At 43.6% G+C, this 24,047-nt stretch overlaps 1 protein-coding gene across 1 annotated transcript in view; it reads left to right on the top strand.

Annotated features, from left to right (window-relative positions):
• LOC309565115 (uncharacterized protein) overlaps positions 1 to 24,047 on the top strand; it is a 554,763-nt gene that overhangs the window by 432,905 nt on the left and 97,811 nt on the right. The window contains exon 6 of the mRNA XM_082269892.1: positions 23,011 to 23,135. Coding sequence (XP_082126018.1) covers positions 23,011 to 23,135 — 125 coding nt within the window. The remainder of the gene's footprint in view (positions 1 to 23,010; positions 23,136 to 24,047) is intronic.

The following is a 24,047-nucleotide window of genomic DNA, read 5'->3' as shown; positions in this document are numbered from 1 at the left end:
TTTACCCCAAACTCGCTCATCCATGTCTTTTTGGACCTTGCTGTGTGCACTGGTGCGCAGTCATGTTTGAACAGGAAGGGGCCATCTCCAAACTGTTCCAACAAAGTTGGGAGCATGCAGTTGTCTAAAATGTCTTGGTATGCTGACGCCTTAAGACTTTCCTGAAACTAAGGGGCCAAGCACAACCCCTGAAAAACAACCCCATGCAATAATTCCTCCTCCACCAAATGATATGGACCAGTGCACAAAGCAAGGTTCATAAAGACAAGAATGAGCGAGTTTAGGGTGGAGGAACTTGACTGGCCTGCACGGAGTCCTGACATCAACCCAATAGAACACCTTTGGGATGATTTAGAGTGGAGACTGTGAGCCAGGCCTTCTCGTCCAACATCATTTGCTTCAACTTACAAATGCACTTCTGAAAGAATGGTCAAACAATCCCATAGACACACTCCTAAACCTTGTGTACAGCCTTCCCAGAAGAGTTGAAGCTGTTATAGCTGCAAATGGTGGGCCAACTCAATATTGAACCCTACAGACTAAGACTGGGATGCCATTAAATTTCATATGCGTGTAAAGGCAGGTGTTCCAATACTTTTATGTGGAGAAATTGCTGCGCTTAATGAGAGTACATACAATTAAGAATATAAACATAGATCAATCAATCAAGCTGCCAACACCTGATCCTGAATGAGAGAAACAGATCTAAAATAGCATATAAATAAAATGGTGTAGCGCTATGATATCTCGGAATGGCTAACTCATAAGTCCATAAATACATTAATACAAAAAGAAATACTTTTGACAATATAGTGTAGACATGGGCCGAACACCCCCCTGCTCGGTTCGCAGCAGAACTCCCGAAAAGGGGGAAATGTTCTAGCCTGAACGGCAACCCCCATTGAAATCAAAAGTGCCCATTTTGAAGGCTTATTAAAGACAAAGAGCCAATGCGCTACCATTGTTGTGATTGTTAAGGACACCGCGGCCGGCATCCCGAGCCATGCTCCTTAACAACAAGCTTACACTGCACCCTGATTGGGCAAAGCTTTTCCCAATCAGGGTGCAGAATGCACTGTGCAGCGGTGTTACAGGGTGTTCGTCAGGAGAAACACCCTTCAAATTCGGGTGTTCGGCGAACGGCTGAACAGGCAAATGTTTGGCCCGAACTCATGCTGGGGCCGAACCGTTCGCCCATCCCTAAAAGAGTGTATATTACAACAATTTTCTGGCAAGCGGAAAGTGTAGGATCACAGGGTGGAGTACAATGCTCATCTTTCCTGCTTTTGGTGTACAAATACTTTGAAAGTGTGGTATACAGGAATTGTAACTTGCTCTTGCACTGACCATACTTTAACCCCATCAATAAACTTTGTATACATTTGGTTCTAAGATTGTTAATATCTTTGGAAATATTTTCCAAAATAAAGTATGTTTAAAAAAAAAAAAAAAACAATAGGGGATAAGATTAAAGTGAACGAAAAAAACCAAATGTTTCAATTCAAATTCAATTCACTCCCGTCCGGTCACATGAGCTTGCAGTTCACTTTCACCTAGCAGCAAGAGGGTCGCTGGATCGAATCCCAACCACGACACTACCTGCCTGGAGTTTGCATGTTCTCCCGGTGCCTGCGTGGGTTTTCTCCGGGTACTCTGGTTTCCTCCCACACTCCAAAGACATGCTGGTAGGTTAATTGGATCCTGTATAAAAAAAAATGGCCCTATTGTGTATGTATGTGAGTTAGGGACCTTAGATTGTAAGCTCGTTGAGGGCATGGACTGATGTGAATGTTCAATGTATATGTAAAGTGCTGCGTAAATTGACAGCGCTATGTAAGTACCTGAAATAATAATAATAAATAATGTAAGGGAGGGCTTGACATCAGCTGTGATTCCAGGAATGGTGACGTCACCCATTGGCTCACATGGCCCAGCTGTTGTCAGCACACCCTCCTCTCCCTGCAGCTGCCGCTCACTGACAAAGGGGAGCTCGAGCTGCAGGATCACATGACTGGACCGGAGCTGATATAAAATAGGCGAGTATACACAGCTTTTTTTTTTTTTAAAAACAGGTTATAGCAGGGCCTTTATTCCGCTTTAAGTCCGATTAGATTCTTTATTATCATTGTGTTCTATACAATTACATTTTGCATGATAGCTGTCTGACAACAGCAAAAAATACATGCACATACTTATCCACACATACATACAGGCCTTTTTTTTCTCAGACAATAGGTGCAGGAACTCACCCTCTACCCACCTCCTGCACCATTTCTTGGTCCCGCCCACCCCCACCTCCCACCTACCTCCCAATACTGCAACTTTTCGAGAATACAGAATCAAGTGACAATTGTGGTAAAAAAGTAATTTGTATGGATTTTGTTAATGATAGCAAGAAATACAGTAAAATAGATCCCATGCAGCCAGCAACAATGGACCACCCGCAACAAAATACCCCCACCCCCAGCAACAAAAGATGCACAGCAGCAATAACAGATCTCCCTGCAGCCAGCATCAATAGACTCTCCAGCAGCCAGCAACAATAGACCCCCCCACCAACAATGGACCACCTGCAACAAAATACCCCACCTCCAGCAGCAACAACAGATCTCCCTGCAGCCAGCATCAATAGACCCCTCCCTAAACAGAAGACCCCTTCCAGCAACAACTGACCCTAAGCGACATAAAACCCACCCCCAGCAAAAATAGATGCCTTATCAGCTAACATCAATAAACCCTGCACCCCTGCCTTTACATACATTCAGTGATGGAGGAACTGTGTTCCCCCACGTTCCCGCTGAAAAAAAGGCCTGCATATATATATATATACAGTTTATGCACCATATGCTCATTACATCAATAAAATGTAAGCAATATTCTGTTCAGTAAATGAAAATGTATTCAAAATAATGCAAATATAACAGTAGGAAAAAGATATTAATACAATATTTGCATATAAAAATAAAATGCCAAGATGCATTAACATTCTTGCAGATTTGTTATCTGTAACACAAAGGGTTGTCTCAGGATTTTTTTAGTTTTATATTACCTTCTAACTGTGCATCCAGCAACAAAAACACATGTAAATAGCTTTATGCTAATTATTTACTGAAATTATATATTGTTGATTGTTACTTTTGTTTTATTTTTGAATCATTATTAGAATTTATTTAATGTAATACTGAACATACATTTATTCTGATTTATCTTTTTTTTTTTTTTTACACTATTCATTTTTTGTTATTATTTTTAATTTATTGCTGAATTGCATCTTTTGTCTGGAGTTTTTCTTTAAACAGACACTTAGGCTGCATTCACATGTCAGCGTTTGGATCGCAGGCAGAACCGCCGCGGTTCCGCCCGCGATCCGGAGATTATTGCAAATCGCGGGACGCCTAGCGTTGCCCGTTGATTTGCAATAGCCCCCCAAACGCTGAGCGATGTTGCCGCGATTTCCGCCTGCCGAATCGCGGTAACATTGCGCAAACAAAATCGCGGGACGCAATACGCTCCAAAGAAGCTCTTGTACTTTTTTGGAGCGTATTGCGTCCCACGATTTTGTTTGCGCGATGTTACCGCGATTCGGCAGGCGGAAATCGCGGCAACATCGCTCAGCGTTTGGGGGGCTATTGCAAATCAACGGGCAAAGCTAGGCGTCCCGCGATTTGCAATAATCTCCGGATCGCGAGCGGAACCGCGGCGGTTCTGCCCGCGATCCAAACGCTGACATGTGAATGCAGCCTAAAAGCGGAGTTCCACCCTAAATTTATACTTACCTCCATCTTCTCGCTCCGGGTCACCTGAAAAAAAAAATGGATAATCGCAATTTTTATTTTTTTTACTTACCTCGTATAGAAGAATATATACTTACCTTACTTCCTTCTTCCTCCCCTCGGCGGCCACGGCAATTCGTCACTTCCTGGCTTTGCAATCATTCCTGGGAGCTGAACGTCATCGCTCCCAGGAATCAATGTGCCTGCACCGGCCCCGACGTCAGTTCCGGTGCGCGCACGTCATTCCCTTCTAAACAGCTTCTGGCATGCCCAGAAGCTGTGAAGGGATGACGCGCGCGCACCGGAAGTGACGGCGGGGCCGTTGCAGTGCATCGTGGGACCGAAGAAGACGGAAGAGGACGCAGAAGAGGATCGCGCTGGCTTCAAGCTGCCCACACCTGAGATGGCAGCGCTGGACAATACTTTTTCAAGCTAAGTATTTCTCCTAAAAGGTAAGTGCAACCCGGGACAGATCAGAGGCTAGCCATTGTGGAATGTACTAGCCCTGACTGTCCCGGGGGTATTTTTATTAAAAAAAAGTATTCCCAGGGTGGAGCTCCGCTTTACATATCGGTTTATAAAAAGTGATTGTAGCACCTTCTTAAGTAGGTGCTAGAGAGAGAAAGTATAGTTTTGAATCCTGTCTGCTTACCAGAGGGATTGCAGGTAAATCTCTGCCTACCAGAGAGCGGGATCTGTTAGTGCTCAGGGTCTTTCGTCTGGATAACGGAGTCCCAGAGGGAGGGGACAGCTGCCGCCTCCTCTGTAGAGGTGCCATGCCGCCCTCAGGTAGTTGACCTGAGAGCCTAGAGAGAGCTAAAGAGGAACTAAACCCAGAGGTCCTGTGAAGCTGACTGGAAGGGGAGACACTGAGGGATCTGATTCTGCAGTACAGTGAGTACAGATCTGTGTCAAGGGGCCTGACCTGAGGGGGCCACCCCTGCAGCAAGGAGACTTAACCGTTTCCATACATGTGGCAGTATGGTTCAAGCAGTGCAGCTGCTTTCACAAGCAATCTGGTGAGGCAAAGTGAGTCCTTGTCCAATGTACAGAGTTCCAGTTGGAGTATCCCACTATTCCCTTCTCCCATCCAAGTTCCGAAATAAACACCAAAAAACCAAAACCCCTAGACTGTTTATTGAACAATGAGCCATTGGGAGTAGGGATGAATGTGTGAACTGCACCCTAAATGACTGTGTGCTGGTAATCAAAGGAGGCCCAACAAGTCATCATACAGCAAGCCCTACAGAAACAGTGCTACATGATATTCTGCCATTTTTCTTAACCACTTTACCACCGGAGGATTTTCCTGCTAAAAGACCAGGGGTTATTTTGCGATTTTTTACTGCGTGACTTTAACGGACAATCGCGCGGTCGTGCGACGCTGTACCTAAACGAATTTCACGTCCTTTTTTTCCCACAAACAGAGCTTTCTTTTGGTGGTATTTGATCACCTGTGCGATTTTTTGATCACGCGCTATAAACAAAAAAAGAGCGTAATTTTTGCAAAAACAACAATATTTTTCACTTTTTTTTATATGAAATTCCCCCAAAAAAAAATGTAAAAATCAAAATTTTTTAAAATTTTCGGCCAATTTGTTTTACGCTACCTATGTTTGGTAAAAAAAATCGCAAAAAGCGTATTTTGATTGGTTTGCGCAAAAGTTATCGCGTTTACTAACAAAGGGAAAGATTTTTGTCATTTTTGGTGTTTTTTTTTTTAACGAGTAATGGCGGCGATCTGCGATTTTTTTTGCGGTACTGCGACATTGCGGCGGACAGATCGGACCCTTGACTGACATTTTTGACACTTTTGGGGGTACCAGTGACATTACTGCAGTAATCAGTGCTATACATATGCACTGTTACTGCAAAAATGACACTGGCAGGGAAGGGGTTAACAGTATTGGACAGGGAGGGGTTAAGTGTGTCCTAGGGGCGTGATTCTAACTGTGTAGGGACAGGTCTACTAGTGTAAAAACAAAGATCAACAGTTCTACATAGTAGAACTGTTTGATCTTCACTTTTACACAGGGAGAACTGACAGGTGGCTTGTTTACACAAGCCGCTCTGTCTTTCTCCCGCTGTAGCGGCGATCGTAGTGTGACCGGCGGACATCGGGTCCGCCAGTCACACTCCCGCACTCCTCCGTGAACGAGCCGAGGCGGGCGCGCGCCTCGGCGGGCGCGCGCCCGCCCGCTATTGGCTCTGGAAGGAGTGACAGGCGAGCGACGTAGACCTACGTCACTCTGCCTGGCCGGGGCCGACTGCCGCAGTAAATATACTGTGCGCAGTCGGCAAGCGGTTAAATATCGAAATAATGATTTGGAAAGTTTTACCTATTTATAAATCTGATGTGGGTAATGTCTCTAATGATTTTTGACAGAAGTAAAATAATTTCACAAGTTGTTTTGTAGAGAGATTCTGCCAATGTTAATTTGCTTTCCATATTTAAAAAAAAAATAATTATGCCAAGCAGAATTAATAACATTCACACATACACTACTATGATAAAATGCTGTAAATTAAGAATACTTTCAGAAATAGAAGTGTTAATAGTTTATTTTTTATCAATTAACAAAATGGAAAGTCTATGCACAGAAGAGAAATCCAAATCAAATCAATATTTGGTATGACCATCCTTTGCCTTCATAACTGCATCAATTATTCTAGGTACACTTGCACAGTTTTTGAACAAACTCGTCAGGTAGGTTGTTCCAAACATCTTGGAGAACTAAACACAGATTGTCTGTGTATGTAGACTGCCTGAAATCCTTCTGTCTCTTCATGTAATCCCAGGCAGACTCAATTATGTTGAGACCAGGGCTCTGTGGGGGCAAAACCATAACTCCCAGGACTCCTTGTTCTTATTCACACTGAAGAGTGTTCTTAATCACTTTAATACCAGGCACTTTTACCCCCTTTTTGCCCAGGCCAATTTTCAGCTTTCAGCGCTGTCGCACTTTGAATGACAATTGCGCAGTCATGCAACACTGTACCTATGTGAAATTTTTTAGATGTTTTTTCAGGCAAATAGAGCTTTCTTTTGGTAGTATTTAATCACCACAGTTTCGTCATAAGATTTTCTTAAATAATCTTTCTTTAATATATTTAGGCCAAAACGTATTCTGATACATTTTTTTTTGGTGAAAATAACCCAAAGCCATGTATTCTTTTTAGTCTGTAGGAAAGTCCACAAACAATGGTTTATATCAGAAAATCAATCAATCCTCACCCTGGACAGTACAAAGAAAAAGTCCAGGGCATTTAGTAAGAGGCATGGCAAGTGTTTTGAAGTTGTAATTTTTTGGAAAATTAGGAAATTAAAGAAAACAAAATCACTGGTATAAGCAACCATTTTTACATAATGAAGTGGATTTATTCAGTGTGTTTTGTTGTGATTAGTTGTGATTGGCCACAACTAAGCACATAGTACAGATGGGCTGATTGGTCCTGTCTGTACCATGTGATCACTGTGACCAATCACAGCTAGAAACACAATTGTATGCAATGGATGGCCTGAAGCATTCCTATTTTACAGCATTTCTTCACACCTGCCTAAAACCTTTGCACATTACTTTGTGTGTAAATATAGTGTATATATACATTTTATAAGAAAAGACAAGGAAGATTTCAATTGTGGAGTAGGAATAAAGGATGTGCTCGGATACCTAGTTCAAAATAAGCTGAATTAACACTAAACTCCTGGCACAAAATCTTTATTTAAATGTATATCCCTTAATAGCCACAAATATTATAAATCTATACTGTTTATAAAATCCACCAAATGCCTTTAAAAACCCAGTTATTCGCTTGCGAATGTAGTGGTAACATCATCACTGTGCTATACATAGCCTATGCAGAGAACAGACCTATGGGAAGGACCCATCAGACCCCACCTGCCACAGGCTACCCTTCAGAAAACTACAGGAGGGGGCAGATATGAGACCAGGCCCCCTTTACGGGGTAAAAGAGCAGCAGTGACTGGTCTTTATTACTGCACAGATCTGAACGAAATACACAAAGCATACAATGATGCAAGCAAGAATACACATACCTCCTGTATTTAGAAAATAGTTGCTTATCCTAGAGATCAGCTTTAAAGCTGAACTATAGAGAGACAGACTTTTCCAACTAAAGGGTTTTGCATACCACCAGATTTGTTATCCAGACACACCTACTATTCACCTTAGTCAGATCTTAGCCCTTCAGACCATAATCTATGCAATTTTCTTGTTCAATTTCCTTTAGCATCAACTATGTAGTGCAAGCGCCTGTCTGATTGCATACAAATTGAAAGTGTTTAGGTTTGACCTCATATTATATGGTTTTGGTAAATCTAAAGGAAAATTGTATAATGATCTAGGACCATTCTGATTTAACAATAAAGGATCAGCAGCACACTAATAGGGGTTTCCTCTGAATTCAGGCAATACCATTTATGGTGGAAAAACATAAGTTTGCTGACACGTGTATGAGCCCTGCTCAATACAGGAGAGTGCTGAATACATAGAAGCAGGGGTATTTATACCCCACTACAACAGTACAGCAGTACAATGGTAATTAAAGTTAATTTTAAAGTTAAAGAAAAGTCTAAGACTAACTATTCTTAAAAACGTTCTTTCCTCCTACATATTTTGCATACCCTGTGTAAAAAATATGTGTACTTCTCTATTTTTATTTATGCTTTGGTCCAGTAACGTGATCCTGCAGCTCTAGCTCACCTGTGTCAGTGAGGAGCTGCTGCAGGGGAGAGGAGGGAGCGCTGACAATGACTCGGCCAAGGGAGCATTTGGATGATTTCACTGCTTCTGGAATTCACAGCTGTTGTTGCACGTTCCATAACACAGGGGAGCCAGAGCCGCTGAATCACAGTACCAGACTAAACAGGATAGGTACACAGATCTATTTTACAAAGGATGGGTAGTAAATGATTTGAGAAAACCATTTTAACCACTTGCCGACCGCCGCAAGTACATATACTGCGGGGGTCAGCCGGTACGGTACGTCACTAGCCTGTGAGCCAATAGGGGGCGAGCGCGCGCCGCCGGAGGCGCGCTCCCGCCCCCGCTCATTCACGGACACCTCCGCACGAGTGACCGGCGGACCCGATGTCTGCCGGTCACTCGCGATCATCAGTTACAGAGGGAGAAAGGCAGGCGGCTAATGTAAACACAGCCGCCTGTCATTCTCCCTTGTGTAACAGCAGAGGTCAAACGGTCCTGCTATGTAGGACCGTTGATCTCTGCTGTTACACACACAGCCACATCCCTGCACAGTTAGAAACATGCCCCTAGGGACACACTTAACCCCTCCCTCTCCAATAAAGTTAACCCCTTCCCTACCAGTGTCATTTTTACAGTAACAGTGCATATGTATAGCACTGATTACTGTAGTAATATCACTGGTACCCCAAAAAGTGTGAAAAATGTCAGTCAAGGGTCCGATCTGTCCGCTGCAATGTCGCAGTCCCGCAAAAAAAAAATCGCAGATAGCCGCCATTACTAAAAAAAAACAACAAAAATTACAAAAATCTTTCCTGTAGTTAGTAAATGCAATAACTTTTGCGCAAACCAATCAAAATACGATTATTGCGATTTTTTTACCAAAAATATGGAGCAGAAAACAAATTGGCCAAAAATGTTAAAAAATTTTGATTTTTACATTTTTTTGGGGGAATTTCATATAAAAATGGGAAAAATATTGTTATTTTTTCAAAATTTACGCTCTTTTTTTGTTTATAGCGCATGATCTCAAAAAATCACACAGGTGATCAAATACCACCAAAAGAAAGCTATGTTTGTGGGAAAAAAAGGACATCAAATTTGTTTAGGTACAGCGCCGCAGGACCACGCAATTGCCTGTTAAAGTCACGCAGTGCCGAATCGCAAAATAGGGCCTGGTCAGGAAGGGGGTAAAATCTTCCGGGGCTTAAGTGGTTAAAAAAAATTATTGTTAGGCTTTTCTTCCACTTTAAAGTTACAATTTGTTAAGACAGTTGGTCAGTAAATTTTATTAGGATATACTGTATGTATAGACCATAAAACATTTAAGACCTTTTTTGTTATCCTCCATGAGAACTTGTTATGTGACTGAAAAAGCTATTAGAAGTTAGCATGGACTATGAGGCCTACAGTGGACCTTTAAGCAGGCCATAGACGATTCGAATTTCGTTCGAAAATCGTAAATGGCAGTGTTATCGAACGATTTTCGTATCGTTAGTGTGGTATGTAAAACGTTCGATTTTCGTACGACAGCAAAAATTCACATATCCAACATGTTGGGTTTTTTTGCGAAAATCGGCCGAATTTCGTATCATTAGTGGGGGAGTTGTATGATTTCGCCTAACAAAACACAGAACAGTAGGGAGTGTGTCCGGTAGAGATGTGGTTAAAAGGCACAAAAAATAGTGTTTTGTCTTACGATTTTCGGCTCACATTGATGGTACACTCGATGATGTGCACGAGTGCCGCTTTCGTTTATCGAACGATAAATCGTACGAAATTCGAATTGTCTATGGCCTGCTTTAGACTGTCAAGGGGTTGATTTACTAAGACTGGAAAGTGCAAATCTGGTGCAGCTGTGCATGAAAGCCAATCAGCTTCTAAATTCAGCTTGTTCAATTAGGCTTTGACAATAAAACCTGGAAGCTGATTGGTTTCTATGCAGAGCTGCCCTAGATTTTGCACTCTCCAGTTTTAATAAATCAATTCCTCAGTTTAATGCAAAGAATATATCCCTAACTGGTTCGGAGACCTTACCCCTTCAGTCCAGCAGTACTTCAGTGCAGGGATTGACATCAAGACATTTTTAGGTACCGACACAAGTGGCATGTACTATAAAGCGTATGTAAAGCAAAAACTTTTTACCTTTAGCTTTGAATATATTAGGGAATGGTTAAGACTCTTAAGGGCAAATCTGGCCTTTTTTTTTTTTTTTTTTTATTGCCTTGTCATAGAGAAATCCCTTTGCTTCCTGTCCTAGACACACAAGTCTTCCTGCCTAGCACAAAAAAACAAAGACTTTCCAAAGCAATGAGAAATGTCGTGCAAGATAGTTAGGGCCGCCATTAGAAAATATGGGGCCCATACAACTTACTTAACAGAGCCCCCTCTCTCACTCTGTGTGAATGTCAGTGCCAGTGTTTTCCACCTACCTGTACCCCCCCCCCCCCCCCTATCGGCAGCCATGCATGGATTAGCACCATTCAGTGCAAAGATGTATCTAATAATAAGTACATACCCCCCAACTCTTTGGGATGGGGAGGAGGGACGCCTATTGGCAACATGATGTAGGCATAGGACACACCTCCTGACATGCCCCCTAAAGGAGAATTCTGCAAAAAAAAGCTAAACCCCCACACATGTTTTTTTCTACCACTACTATTCCTTTATACTGGCTTTTGAAATTTAGAAATGCAGCCATGTAGTGCATTTTTTATACAGCTATATTGATCAGAACAAAATGAGGAGGAAAGAGGGACTTTGCTCCAAATCAGGAATCGTCCCTTTAAAATCAGGGACAGTTGAGATCTATGAAAGTACTGGTCCCATGCATGTAGCAATACATCAAGCTGTATGCAATACAAGATAGTGCAGTGGTAGTGAGGGTCAGTAAGTGGTGTGCAGGAAGTACAGGGCAGTACATAAAGGAGCTGCAATGAGCAGTATGCAGTGGAGGGCAGTGAGCAAAATGAAAGCACTAAAGAGTGTGGGTATGCAGCAAGAGTGAAGTGCTTAGCATTCAGAAGTATGTAGTAGTATGGAAGTGCAGGACCAGGGACAGTACATAGTGGCAGTGCTGTAGTTCTGGCCATGAGCTGTATGTACAGGCAGTGACAGAACAGTAAGTGAACAGTACGCAAGGGCAGGACAGTGAGCATTGTAATGGCGGTACAAGACAGTGAGTGGAGTGGGACGCCAGTGCAGGGCAGTGAGCAGTATATAGTGGCAGGGCAGAGCAGTGAGCAGTGCAGTCAACAGTATCCAACTGAAGTTATGATGCAACAGAGGTTCCCCTATTTGTGTTCAGTGTAGAAAGCAGGAGCCCTCAGCCCCAGAGCAGGAAGGATGATGGGAATTCCTGCAGGTGGAAGCCTCTCACTTCTTGCAAGTCTCTTACTGCATGCCTGAAGGTGGATGCCTTGCCGGGCTGCCATATCTGTTCCTCTTCAGTATCACCCCATCTTCTGCAAGGAAGATAAGCCAAATTGAAGTAGCCACCTGTACAAGGAGTCAGCCACATCCCTGGCGCTGTCCAGCACATCTGCCCACCTGGGGGAGAAGCTGCTGTGCCCTGAGAGAATGCCTGCTGACTGTCAGTCACAGGGCATTGACTGGGAATGTGAAGGGAGGAAATATACAGTAGACCCAGGGGGCACTGCAACAGGCAGCCCCTGCAAGGCATGGGCCCCCTACTGACCCCCCCCCCCCTCCATATCAGCAGCCCTGTACATAGTAGCCACTGGAACAGTTCCCCCATTTCAAAATGACCTCCCCCATCCCTTCTCTTGTGGCAATTCTAAAATTATGAATTTCCTATCACAGATGTTTAACAATTCTTCACTATACTTATTCTAAAAAAAATGTTTTGGCTCTACATACACTTTAAAACTACATTTATTGATTTTGAATAAAATATGTAATTGAATTAAATGCTGTTGACTTTGCCTGTCTGGTATTCAGCATGAATTATATAAATTCAGAATATGCACATAGGAGTGAACACTGTGCAGATACAATTGTAAATTCTTTGCAGTTGTTAATTCAGAAGCAGAGCGCAAGGAAAATGTGGAAACTGCTTCATGACACTCTGTAAATCTGCCCAGGAGTGCTGTATGTCATCAGGCATTTTAAACTGTCAGGAGATGGACTGGACTTTGTTCAGTGGGATTATTAAACAGGGTGTCAGCTGTGTGTAATTTAAGAACTTTCTCCACATTCAGATCTTTATCTTTAGTAGCTTCTGTTCTGATGGTTTTCTGAAATGACTACACCTGTAAATTGTATTTGTGTCTATTTTATATCAGTATGATTATCTCCCCAGTAAGTCAAATCTCTCTAATTAATATATTTGACTTATCTGAGATTATATGGTAGTCTAATACCTTTAGAAACAAAAGTGACCCTTACAGCTTGTTCATATTTGCAGCAGCCCTTGCCACCCCTTTGAAAAATGATCCGCAGTGGATGAGTGAATGGCAGGTGGCTGGAAGGCAGTATGTTGGCTGCTCACCATCTGTTTATCCTTGACAAGCTTGCACCACCACACTGCAACTGTTTGCAGTGCAGTTCAATAGTCCACTTCTGGTGGTAGCAATGCCAACCAAATGCAGCAGAAAATATAACTTTTGCTATGGCAATGGCACGTGTACAGCCCTAAGCAGCTGCATATTCTGGATGGTCCTGGGGCAATAAAACCACAACTCAACTGCCTGTTGTTAATGCCCCCTGGCTGTCCAAAGCCTAAGAGTTTGTACATTTCACACCCACGTTTCACAGTGAATGTCAGACTAGTACCAGCAAACTACCACAGGACTAGGCTTCCTGACAACAGCTGGTAGGTTGGTAACAATCTCCAACGTGCATTGACTGGAGGAATGCACAAGTTCATCCATGTGCTGTAGCAACCTACAAATTTCAGATGACTGTTTGTCTGTAGAACTTGTCCAATCAACTCTTCCCTTAGAAGGCTTGGTTAATGTCTGTCAGAATTGCAGTAAAGAGAATATTCTTGTCCAAAACAAACATAACCAGCTTGATCAACCAAACCTTCCCTTATACCTTAAGACACCTCTAACCTGACTCTTAGAGGTTTTAAAGTAAAAATGCCAATATCTGTATGTAAAGTTACTTGAAGGGAAGGATTCAGTCTACACCAATCAGACATATTACTAAGAAAGGCCTAATATCCCACAATTTCTTCAAAACAGAAGATCAAAACTATTGAGCTGTGGTACCGCTGGAGGATTTTAACATTATGAACGAGAGCAAGGTAAAGAAAGGGAAAGGTAGAAGAAGAACAATAGCTAAGTGATTAGCACTTTAGCCTAGCATCACTAGGGTTGTTGGTTTGAATCCCAACTACAGCACCACCTGCATGCAGTTTGCATGTTCTCCTTGTGCCTGCATGGGTTTTCTCCCTCATTCCAAAGACATGCTGGTAGGCTAATTGGCTTCTTAGATTGTAAACTCCTTGAGGGCAGGGACTGATATGAATGTATAATATACAGTGGGTATAGAAAAGATTCACCCCCTTTAAATGAATTACATTTTGTTGCTTTGTACCCTGGAAGTAAGACAGACACAGTTTTTGTTTTATCCAGCTGTATTTACTAGTGTGACTTAAAACATCCAAGTGAAAGATATAACACCAACATGTCATAAAAAAATCAAAAACAGAATCACTGAGTTGGAAAAGGCTCTCGCCCCTTATGTCAGTATTTTGTTGGACCACATTTTGCTTTAATTACAGCCTTTAGTCTGTTGGGATATGTCTCTACTAACTTTGCACATCTAGACTTTGCAATATTTCCCCACTCTTCCTTGCAGAACTACTCCAGTTCAGTTAAATTTGATGGTGAGCATTTGTGGACTGCAGTATTCAAGTCATTCCACAGAATTTCAATGATGATTGTTTAACCACTTTACCACCGGAGGATTTTGCTGTCTTACGTCTGGGCCACTTTTTGCGATTCGGCACTGTGCGACTTGAACTGACAATTGCGCGGTCATGCGACGCCATACCCAAATGAACTTGACATCTTTTTTTTCCCCACAAATAGAGCTTTCTTTTGGTGGTATTTGATCACCTGTGCGATTTTTATTTTTTTGCGCTATAAACAAAAAAAGAGCGTAAATTTTGAAAAAACAACAATATTTTTCACATTTTTTTATATGAAATTCCCCCCCAAAAAAATGTAAAAATCAAAATTTTTTTACTTTTTTGGCCAATTTGTTTTCTGCTACCTATGTTTGGTAAAAAAAATCGCAATAAGCGTATTTTGATTGGTTTGCGCAGAAGTTATTGCGTTTACTAACTAAGGGAAAGATTTATGTCATTTTTTGTGTTTTTTTTAACGAGTAATGGCAGCGATCTGCGATTTTTTTGCGGGACTGCAACATTGCGGCGGACAGATCGGACCCCTGACTGACATTTTTGACACTTTTGGGGGTACCAGTGACATTACTACAGTAATCAGTGCTATAAATATGCACTGTTACTGTAAAAATGACACTGGCAGGGAAGGGGTTAATTTGTATTGGTGATCAAGGGGTTAATGTATGCTTGGTGCTTACTGACGTGTGTGGGGGGAGGGGACTATGTAACACAAGGACAGATCGAGGGTTCAACTATGCTGAACCCTGCAATCTGACCCTGCCTGTCACTTAGGAGATCCGCCCGCTTGTGTTTACACAAGCGGGCGGATCTCCACACTCGATTCCCCGACGATCGGGGAAGAGCAGCGGCGATCGCCGCCGCTCCTCCCCTGGCCCGACTCCCGCTGTGACTGAATACAGCGGGAGCAAGCCTCTGGCGGTGCGCACGCCGCCGAGAGAGGGGAATGTCTGGTGACATAGTACTACGTCGCCAGACGTTATCGAGCCACTTTGCAGCAGTACAGCTCTAGTGAGCAGTGCGGAAGTGGTTAAGTATGGGCTCTGACTAAGCCATGCATGGACATTCCCTTTTTTCTCCTTCAACCACTGTGTGGTCATTTTTGCTGTGTCATTTGGTGCTTTAGGTCATTGTCATGTTGGAAAGTAAACCTTCTTCCCACTGAAAACTTTCTGGCAGGGGGCCGCATATTTTCCTCAAGAATTGTATGGCATTTTGCCCCATCCAAGTGCTCCAGTCCCTGCTGCAGAGAAACACCACATACCAGGATATTACCACCTTCATGCTTTACTATAGAAATTGTGTTATTTGGATGGTGAGCTGTATTGGATTTCTGCCAGACATACTGTTTGGTGTTGAGGCCAAATAATTAAATTTTAGTGTCATCTGACTACCTTAAACTCACCTTGAAGATTCTGAGGCTACATGGAAAAAGGTGTTATGGTCAGATGTCATTATTTTAAGGGGGGGGGGGATTATTTTCTATACCCACAATATGTAAAGTGCTGTGTAAATCAGGGCACTATATAAGTACCTGTAATAAATAAATAATAATAAGAAAATAGTGGGTGCATGACATACAGGAAATGACAGGCAGCTTTGACATCAAGCAGAACACTAACCTGGCAAAAGACAAGGCAAAGAGGAAAGTGATGATAGAAGCAAGGTTCTGGGTGCAAACTTCACCAAAGTCTGCAAGCAACCATGGTAGTGGTAATGATATTTTATGTAAGATTATTTAAAGTTAAGTAGAATTTCCTTTTTAAAACCAAATAAAACTCCAACCTTGTTATAAGATAACGATAAAAAAGCATGAATATCAAGTGGTTTTGCAGCCTACTCCATTAACCACTTTACCACCGGAGGATTTTGCTGTCTTCCGTCCAGGCCACTTTTTGCGATTCGGCGCTGTGCGACTTCAACTGACAATTGCGCGGTCGTGCAACGCCGTACCCAAACGAAATTTACGTCCTTTTTTTCCCATAAACAGAGCTTTCTTTTGGTGGTATTTGATCACCTATGCGATTTTTACTTTTTGCGCTATAAACAAAAAAAGAGCGTTTATTTTGAAAAAATAACAATATTTTTAACATTTTTTTATATGAAATTCCCCCCAAAAAAGATGTAAAAACCAATTTTTTTAAAAAATTTTGGCCAATTTGTTTTTTGCTACCTATGTTTGGTAAAAAAAATCGCAATAAGCGTATTTTGATTGGTTTGCGCAAAAGTTATTGCGTTTACTAACAAAGGGAAAGATTTCTGTCATTTTTGGTGTTTTTTTTTAACGCGTAATGGCAGCGATCTGCAATTTTTTTTGCGGGACTGCGACATTGCGGCGGACAGATCGGACCCTTGATTGACATTTTTGACACTTTTGGGGTTACCAGTGACATTACTGCAGTAATCAGTGCTATATATATGCACTGTTACTGTAAAAATGACACTGGCAGGGAAGGGGTTAATTTTATTGGAGAGGGAGGGGTTAATGTATGCCTGGTGCTTACTGACGTGTGGGGGGGGAGGTGACTGAGTGAGTCATGGACAGATCGGATGTCCAGCTATGCTGAACAGTCCGATCTGTCACTCCCTGTCACTATGGAGATCCGCCCGCTTGTGTTTACACAGGCGGGCGGATCTCCACACTAGATCCCCGGCGATCGGGGCAGAGCAGCGGCGATCGCCGCTGCTCCTCCCCTGGCCCGACTCCCGCTGTGAATGAAAACAGCGGGAGCGAGCTTCCGGCGGCGCGCAAGCGCCACCCAGAAGGGGGAGTGTCTGACGACGTAGTACTACGTCGTCAGACGATAATGAGCCACTCTGCCGCAGTAATATTACTGTGGGCGGAGGTAAAGTGGTTAAATAAAAACAGGAACATCATCAAGACAGTTGTTCTTAGGTTTGGAATGACTCGGTCTCTTTTTCTGGTATCTGATAAGACTCTAAAAGAGTAAAGAAACACCAGCTAAGCACTGATTGGATTGCCAGGTCCTCTGCCTGACTCTACTCAGTGACTTATGAGCTGCAATCATTTTCAGCTTCCAGCTAGAATTCAAAGAGGTTGCCTTTAACACGTCAGATGTTGCTAGGTGGCAACATACCTTCCTGGCAGAACAAAGTACGACGTGAATGATGTTCTGAGCTAGCACTACAGGAAACATGAATGTAGATTGTTTACCAAATAGCAGCATTTACTGTATACTTCTAAATAAAGTCCTAGAAGTAATGTCTGAATTTATTTTCAGATTTGATAAATGCACCTTTTAACCGTATTTTAAAATTAGATTGTAAAGAAAGGCTAAGTCTAATGATGAGTGCAACTCCAATTTTTTAGCAGCCTCTATTCAAGAAGCTATATACCTTGTACAGATATTACCCTGCTGCCATCTAGTGTATGAATATCATATGAGCAACTGCCATGTGTTTTCACTGAACACAAACATGTAAAGTATATCTGGACAAAATGTAAAATCCTATATTCATTTCCAGATTGCATTTGAGTTATTTGCAGTCTACTCCTACTACACTGGATTATACTGACGTTTGTAAACTTACACTGTGAAAATTCCCACACGTTTATATATATGACACATATTCACTATGCCCTGTTGATAAGCACTGCTGTTTCCCAGAGATTTTGAGAAAAGGAGTCAGTACAGTAATCACTGCTTGCAGGCAGCAAGGTACCATTTTCATCAGGAGCCATTCTGCTGCATGCTACTTGTATCAGTGGGAGGAATAGTGTCCCATCATTGGTATCAGTGGGAGGAATAGTATCCCATCATTGGTATCAGTGGGAGGAATAGTGCCTGTCATTGGTACCGGTGGAAAGAATAGTGTCCCTTCATTGGTATCAGTGGGAGGAACAGTGTCTCGCCATTGGTATCAGTTGGGGGGAATAGTATCTCATCATTGGTATCAGTGGGAGCTAGAGGAATAGTGGCAATCATTGGTATCAGTGGGAGGAATAGTGCCCATCAGGGAGTGTGTGCAGACTGCAGCTACACGCTAGGTTGGCCACAACATAGCCTCACGGACAGAGACTGGCTCACAGGGTCGCATATAACCGGGCGTGGGTCTGAGTCGCAGCGGTCCCTTGGCCAACAGCTCCCCTACTTTGGTGACGAGGCATTCTGTCTGGAGCATTACCTGCGCCATGGAAGGGTCTCCCCTTTCGGTGATTTTCTTTGGAGCGAATGCGGGTAACCTCCAGGGACGGTTGGACGAGCTTGCAGGTTCCCTCCTCCCATTCTTAAATCCCTCACTGAGCTGGGCTTCCCCCACTCCCATTCCCCCCTGTCTGAACCTAGAGTCTAGTTTGGGGTTCTAGGTCAGAAGCAGAGAGACCCCCTGGGGTCTCCCCCGCTATCCCCACTCTGTAAGGGTCCTGGGATAGTGTGTATCCCACCCTGGTAGTCTGGAGGGGTCTCAGTGTAGGAGACCCCTAGGTGCAATGTTGGTATAGTGCAGGAAAGATCTTGGCAGCATACTGCAGTGTTTGTAGTTGATGGTGGCCATTTTCCGCAATTCAGGCTGGTCTCCAGTTGGCAGGCCATGTTTGTGTATCTGGATGATGTCACAGTTGCTATTTTCCCTTCGTTTGGGAGATGCTGGAGACAACTGAAGCCTCGTGGGGATGCTGAAGCGCCTCCTCTACCTCCTTAGTTTCCTTTTCCTGTGCCCGGAACATATGAACAGGGATAGTGTCCATGATGATGCTGGGTTTGAATTCTTGGCGCTCCTCCGGTCGGTAGGGTGAGTCTTTGGTTATCCCTGTTATTTCTCTCTCTGCTGATACGTACCCTGAGCCTTGAGAGGATCCTTTGGTGGTTCTAAAAGATTGTTTTTGTGTACTGCAAGGTCTTCCTTTCCTTAGGGAGTCTCAGGGTCATATCTCCCCCACTGACCCCCTCATGGAGGTGGCAGGTCTCTCGGAAACCTTCTGAGCTGGAAGCCGCCGTGGACACGGCCCATCCAGGGGGACTTAATATCACACCCCCTGATCTATCCGATAGGATGATTCCTCTATGGTCGCAGCAGCGAATGAAAAGCCGCTGGTAGACACACTTATTACTGTGGTGCATGAGACTTTAAAGATGTAGGATGCAGCTGATGTAGCTATGAACGTGGCTGTATCATTTGGTATGCATAAGTCGCATCGTACTCCAAAGATGTTTCCTTATGTGCCTTATTTTGACAGGTTTTCCTGTAAGGAATGGGAACAACCAGAATTACCCTTTTTGGTCCCCGAACATTTTGCTGTATGTTACCCTTTTAAGGAGTCACTTTTAAAAATGTGGACTAGTCCACCAGTGGTGAGCCCTCCTGTTTCCAGGTTGAATAAAGCAACCATGGTCCCAGTAGAGGAATCCCCATCCTTAAAGGACCCGGCTGACAAGAAAGTAGAGGCTATGGCACGCAGCATATTTACTATGGCTGGTTCGGCATTGCAGCCAGTCTTTGCCTCAGCCCTGGTGTCTCAGACTCTAACTGAATGGGCTAAGCTTTTGCGCCAGGGCCTTGGGGGTGAGCAGATCCTCGCTGCTTTTGTTGATTTAGTGGACCAGTTGGTCAATGGGCTGGAGTTTATTTATGATGCAGCTTTGGATACAGCTCCTGTGCTGTTCAAACTTTCTTTTTCAGTGGTGGTGATTAGGCACCTGCTGTGGCTTAAGAATTAGTGCGCAGACCAAGCCTATAAGAAAGCTCTCTTGATCTGCCCTTTCAAGGTGGTCGCTTGTTTGGGGCTACCCTGGATGACATCATTAAGGGTATCACAGTGGGGAAGAGTACCTTCCTGTCACAGTCAAGGAAAGGGAAGGAGCCTTGTCGCAGATGGGGGCTCTTCTTCTTAGCCCATAGAAAATTTAGTGCTTCTGGGATGGAGAATAAGGGAAATAGATCTTTTAAATCTTCCCGGGGAGGTTCCAAGCAACCTTGGCCTGGTAAGCCTAGAGCTAGCTTCCCCGGACCAGCACACAAGACTCCTTCAGCATGAAGGTCTGTCCTCACCCATTATTGGGGTGGGAGGACATCTTCGCTGGTTTCCGGCCCTGTGGACTTCTTTGGAGAGCTTCAAGGAGATCCACAAAATGTTTATTTTGGGGGTACCCAGAAAGGGGGACAAAGCTTAGCTTTTTCAGGTTTTTTAGGTCCTGAGTCTCCTTGTGCGGATTTAATTCCTGCAAAGGTCCAGGTGATGTCTGAACTACCTAAGGTCCCCCTATCCCTGTCCAGGGAATCCATTTACCTAGGTCTGATTCTATTTCTGACCAGGGTGGTCCTTCCTCTGCACAAACTTCAGGGACCACAGGCTGTGATTCACCGGCTGCTGTCACACAGATAGTTCTCTCTCCCATTTTGCATACACGTTCTGAGTCTGGTGATATCCACCTTCAAGACAGTTCTGTTTGTACAGTTTTACATGCAGCTCCTTTAGAAGGTTCGGCTCCACAGGAGGATACCGAAGTTCATGACGAGGTCATGGGATCCTCTGACAGACGCCGCAGGCGTCCAAGGACCACGGTAAGGCCAGTATCATCCTCGGCTTAGGCATCTTCCGCAGTTCCTGCGAGGAATCAAGAACGAGGATCTTCCAATCATCCTGGTTTCTGTAAACGTCCCTTGGGGGCTTCCACTCAGAGAAGACCAGTTGTTTGGTTTTAATGGCTTAGCTATTGAAAGCCAGGTACTGAGGGATAAAGGTCTGTCTTGATCAGTGATCCCTACTATGGTGAAGGCAAGGAAGTCGTCTTCCAGCAAGATATACTATCGTACATTGAAAGCGTACATTTCTTGTTGTGAGTCGATTGGTGATCATCTTCGATCCTTTTCTGTGTCTCGGATCTTAACCTTTCTTCAACAGGGCGTTGATCAGAAGTGGCCTTGAGTATCATCAAGGCCAGGTGTCTGCTTTTGCAGTCTTCTTTCAGCAACCCCTAGCCATGCATTCTTTAGTTCGTACTTTCATTCAGGGGGTTTGTCATGTGGCTCCACCTGTACGGTCTCTTTTGCCACCATGGGATTTAAATTTAGTGCTTTCGGTTCTCCAGAAACCTCTATTTGAGAATATTCAGGAGATTCCCTTGCCTACTTAATCCCAGAAGGGGACATTCTTGGTGGCTATTACCTCGGCCTGCAGGGTATCGGAATTAGCTGCATTATCCTGTCGCAGTCCCTATTCAGTACTCCATAGGGACAAAAGTCCCATTATTGTTTGTATAGTTATTGCCATGCTGATGTTAGGAAAAACACACAAATAATAATTTTGATTTTATATGACACAGAATCATTTTTCTATAGCACCAGTAATGAATAACGAGTACATAAGATTGTTACTGTTCACAGCACTATTTTTACTCCTTGGTAAGATCTGTAAAACGTCAACTACAATATGACTGAAAAAGTGTAATTCAAGAAACAAGATTTGCCTTAACCTTCAAATACTACTGAACAATCTCTGTGTCCCTTACTTTTTGCTTGACGAGAGGAAGCTAGTAGCAAGACTCGGCAACAGTAAGGCCCCTTTCACATGGATGACCATTTTTTTAAGTAGACCCAATCGTACCACTCATTGGCCTCTATAAAGTGGCGGATGTCCGTTGACACCCCCTGACATCTGATCCTATCTGCTAAAAACAGACACATGAGAATCAATTCCCCATCCATCTGGTGGATCAGATTGTATGACGGATGACAATCAGATGGGAACAGACAGGAGATTAGTTTCTATCTGACCGCCCATACAGGAAAGCGGGCTGTGTCCGTGTCCACTCTGCATCGGTGTAGCAGACACAGATCTGTCATCTGCCTGCTCATCGGGGATAAGCTCCGCTGAGCAGGCGGATCCACTGGCAGAGTCAGCCTGTCTGAAAGGGGCCTAAAACCTGACATATGTTGTAACTCTTCTTTACAAACAAAACCATTAACTTTAATCACTGGTTGTTTCTGATTTGGAGAAAATTCACTCTCTTTTCATTGACAGGAGGCCAGAGTTGGGGGAAAATCTCCCAGCAGGAACAAACCAATAAAAACCTGACAGATCTTTTAACACTCTGCCTCAATATTTGAAGCCTCAATAAAAAGGTTCTGTTTGGAATTGGGCTTTACAGAAAAATCTTACACAATTGCAAAAATAGTTACCCCTTATAATAAAAGATAACTGCATTTTGATTAATATTTTTTGCAAGTCCTACCACCTACACCCTTCCCAAGTTGTACACTTACACTACCTGTTACCTCTACTAAGTCTCATGGCCTGACCATCTATCCACCATTGAGATGAAAGGTGGATGGCCTTTCTGTAACAGTTAATGCAGATTTGGAAACACATGCTCAGAAAAAGAATTCCAGCCAGGGGACCTTTGAAGCACCATCTGTGCAGCTCTCTACTGCCCCTGCAGCAAAGATCTCAAAGAAGTGGCAGCAGGTAAGTGTAAAATTTGGGGGTGGGGAGAGGAAAACTTTTAAAGGATACTTATACTAAGTAAAGCCGATTAAATGCTACACTGTAGACGTAATAGATAACTATTTGGAAAGAGGTTCTGTGTTTTCAGGTTCATCAAGGTGTCAAAGGTCATATGTCATGTAATGTGATCTAATTCAATATATTTCTTATTTCCAGCTGCTGAAGGATGTATCCCTGGTGGGCTTTTATGATGCTATTGTAACTCATGCGGATAGCAGAGCTATTGAGCTATTTGCAAGCTGTGACTTTTCTGATGATATCATTTTGAACAGCAGATTCCGGTAAGTCAGTTCAAAATAAATGATGCAGCACATTAAGCTACCCTTGCTAAAAGTAGCCTATGATTTTTCAGTATTACATGTAGAGAGGGGGCATACTTTTAACAATCTGTATAGCCCCTGTGAGAAGTATCAACACTGTAAGCTGTTGCTTGGTCGAATTATGTGTTTGCTCAATGAACCAACTGGTAAATCTTCTAACACCTAGACCAGAGGTCTGCAACCCGCGGCTCCGGAGCCGCATGTGGCTCTTTTAAACCTTTGCCGCGGCTCCGGGGCGGATGCTAGCGAGGGGAGGAGGCGTACTCCCCACTGTGGCTGGTGCTGTACTGGCTGTGACGTCACATGGGGGCGGTGCGTGCGTTAGTCACGTACCGTCCTGATGTCACCTTCCCGCCCGCTGTCAGATCGGAGGGCAGCGGCGCGGATGCAGGTCTACCCTAGTCGAGGAGGAAGATGACGTCCGTCCAGACTCCCGTCAGCAGCAGCGCGCCAGGCACCAGTGTGAGGTAAGTGAAGTGATGCCTCGGGGGGGGGGGGGGGGCCCACACACTGCATTGAAGGGGGCATGTATGGTGGTCACTACATTGTAAGGGGGCATGTATGGTGGTCACTACATTGTAAGGGGGCATGTATGGTGGTCACTACATTGTAAGGGGCATGTATGGTGGTCACTACATTGTAAGGGGGCATGTATGGTGGTCACTACATTGTAAGGGGCATGTATGGTGGTCACTACATTGTAAGGGGCATGTATGATGGTCACTACATTGTAAGGGGCATGTATGGTGGTCAATACATTGTAAGGGGCATGTATGGTGGTCACTACATTGTAAGGGGCATATATGGTGGTCACTACATTGTAAGGGGCATGTATGGTGGTCACTACATTGTAAGGGGGCACGTATGGCTGTC

This window comes from Pelophylax lessonae (genome assembly GCF_965119305.1).
Source record: "Pelophylax lessonae genome assembly, chromosome: 10".
Taxonomy (NCBI): domain Eukaryota; kingdom Metazoa; phylum Chordata; class Amphibia; order Anura; family Ranidae; genus Pelophylax; species Pelophylax lessonae.
The sequence above is the reverse complement of the archived record's forward strand: the minus strand, read 5'-3'. Positions and strand labels throughout refer to the sequence as shown.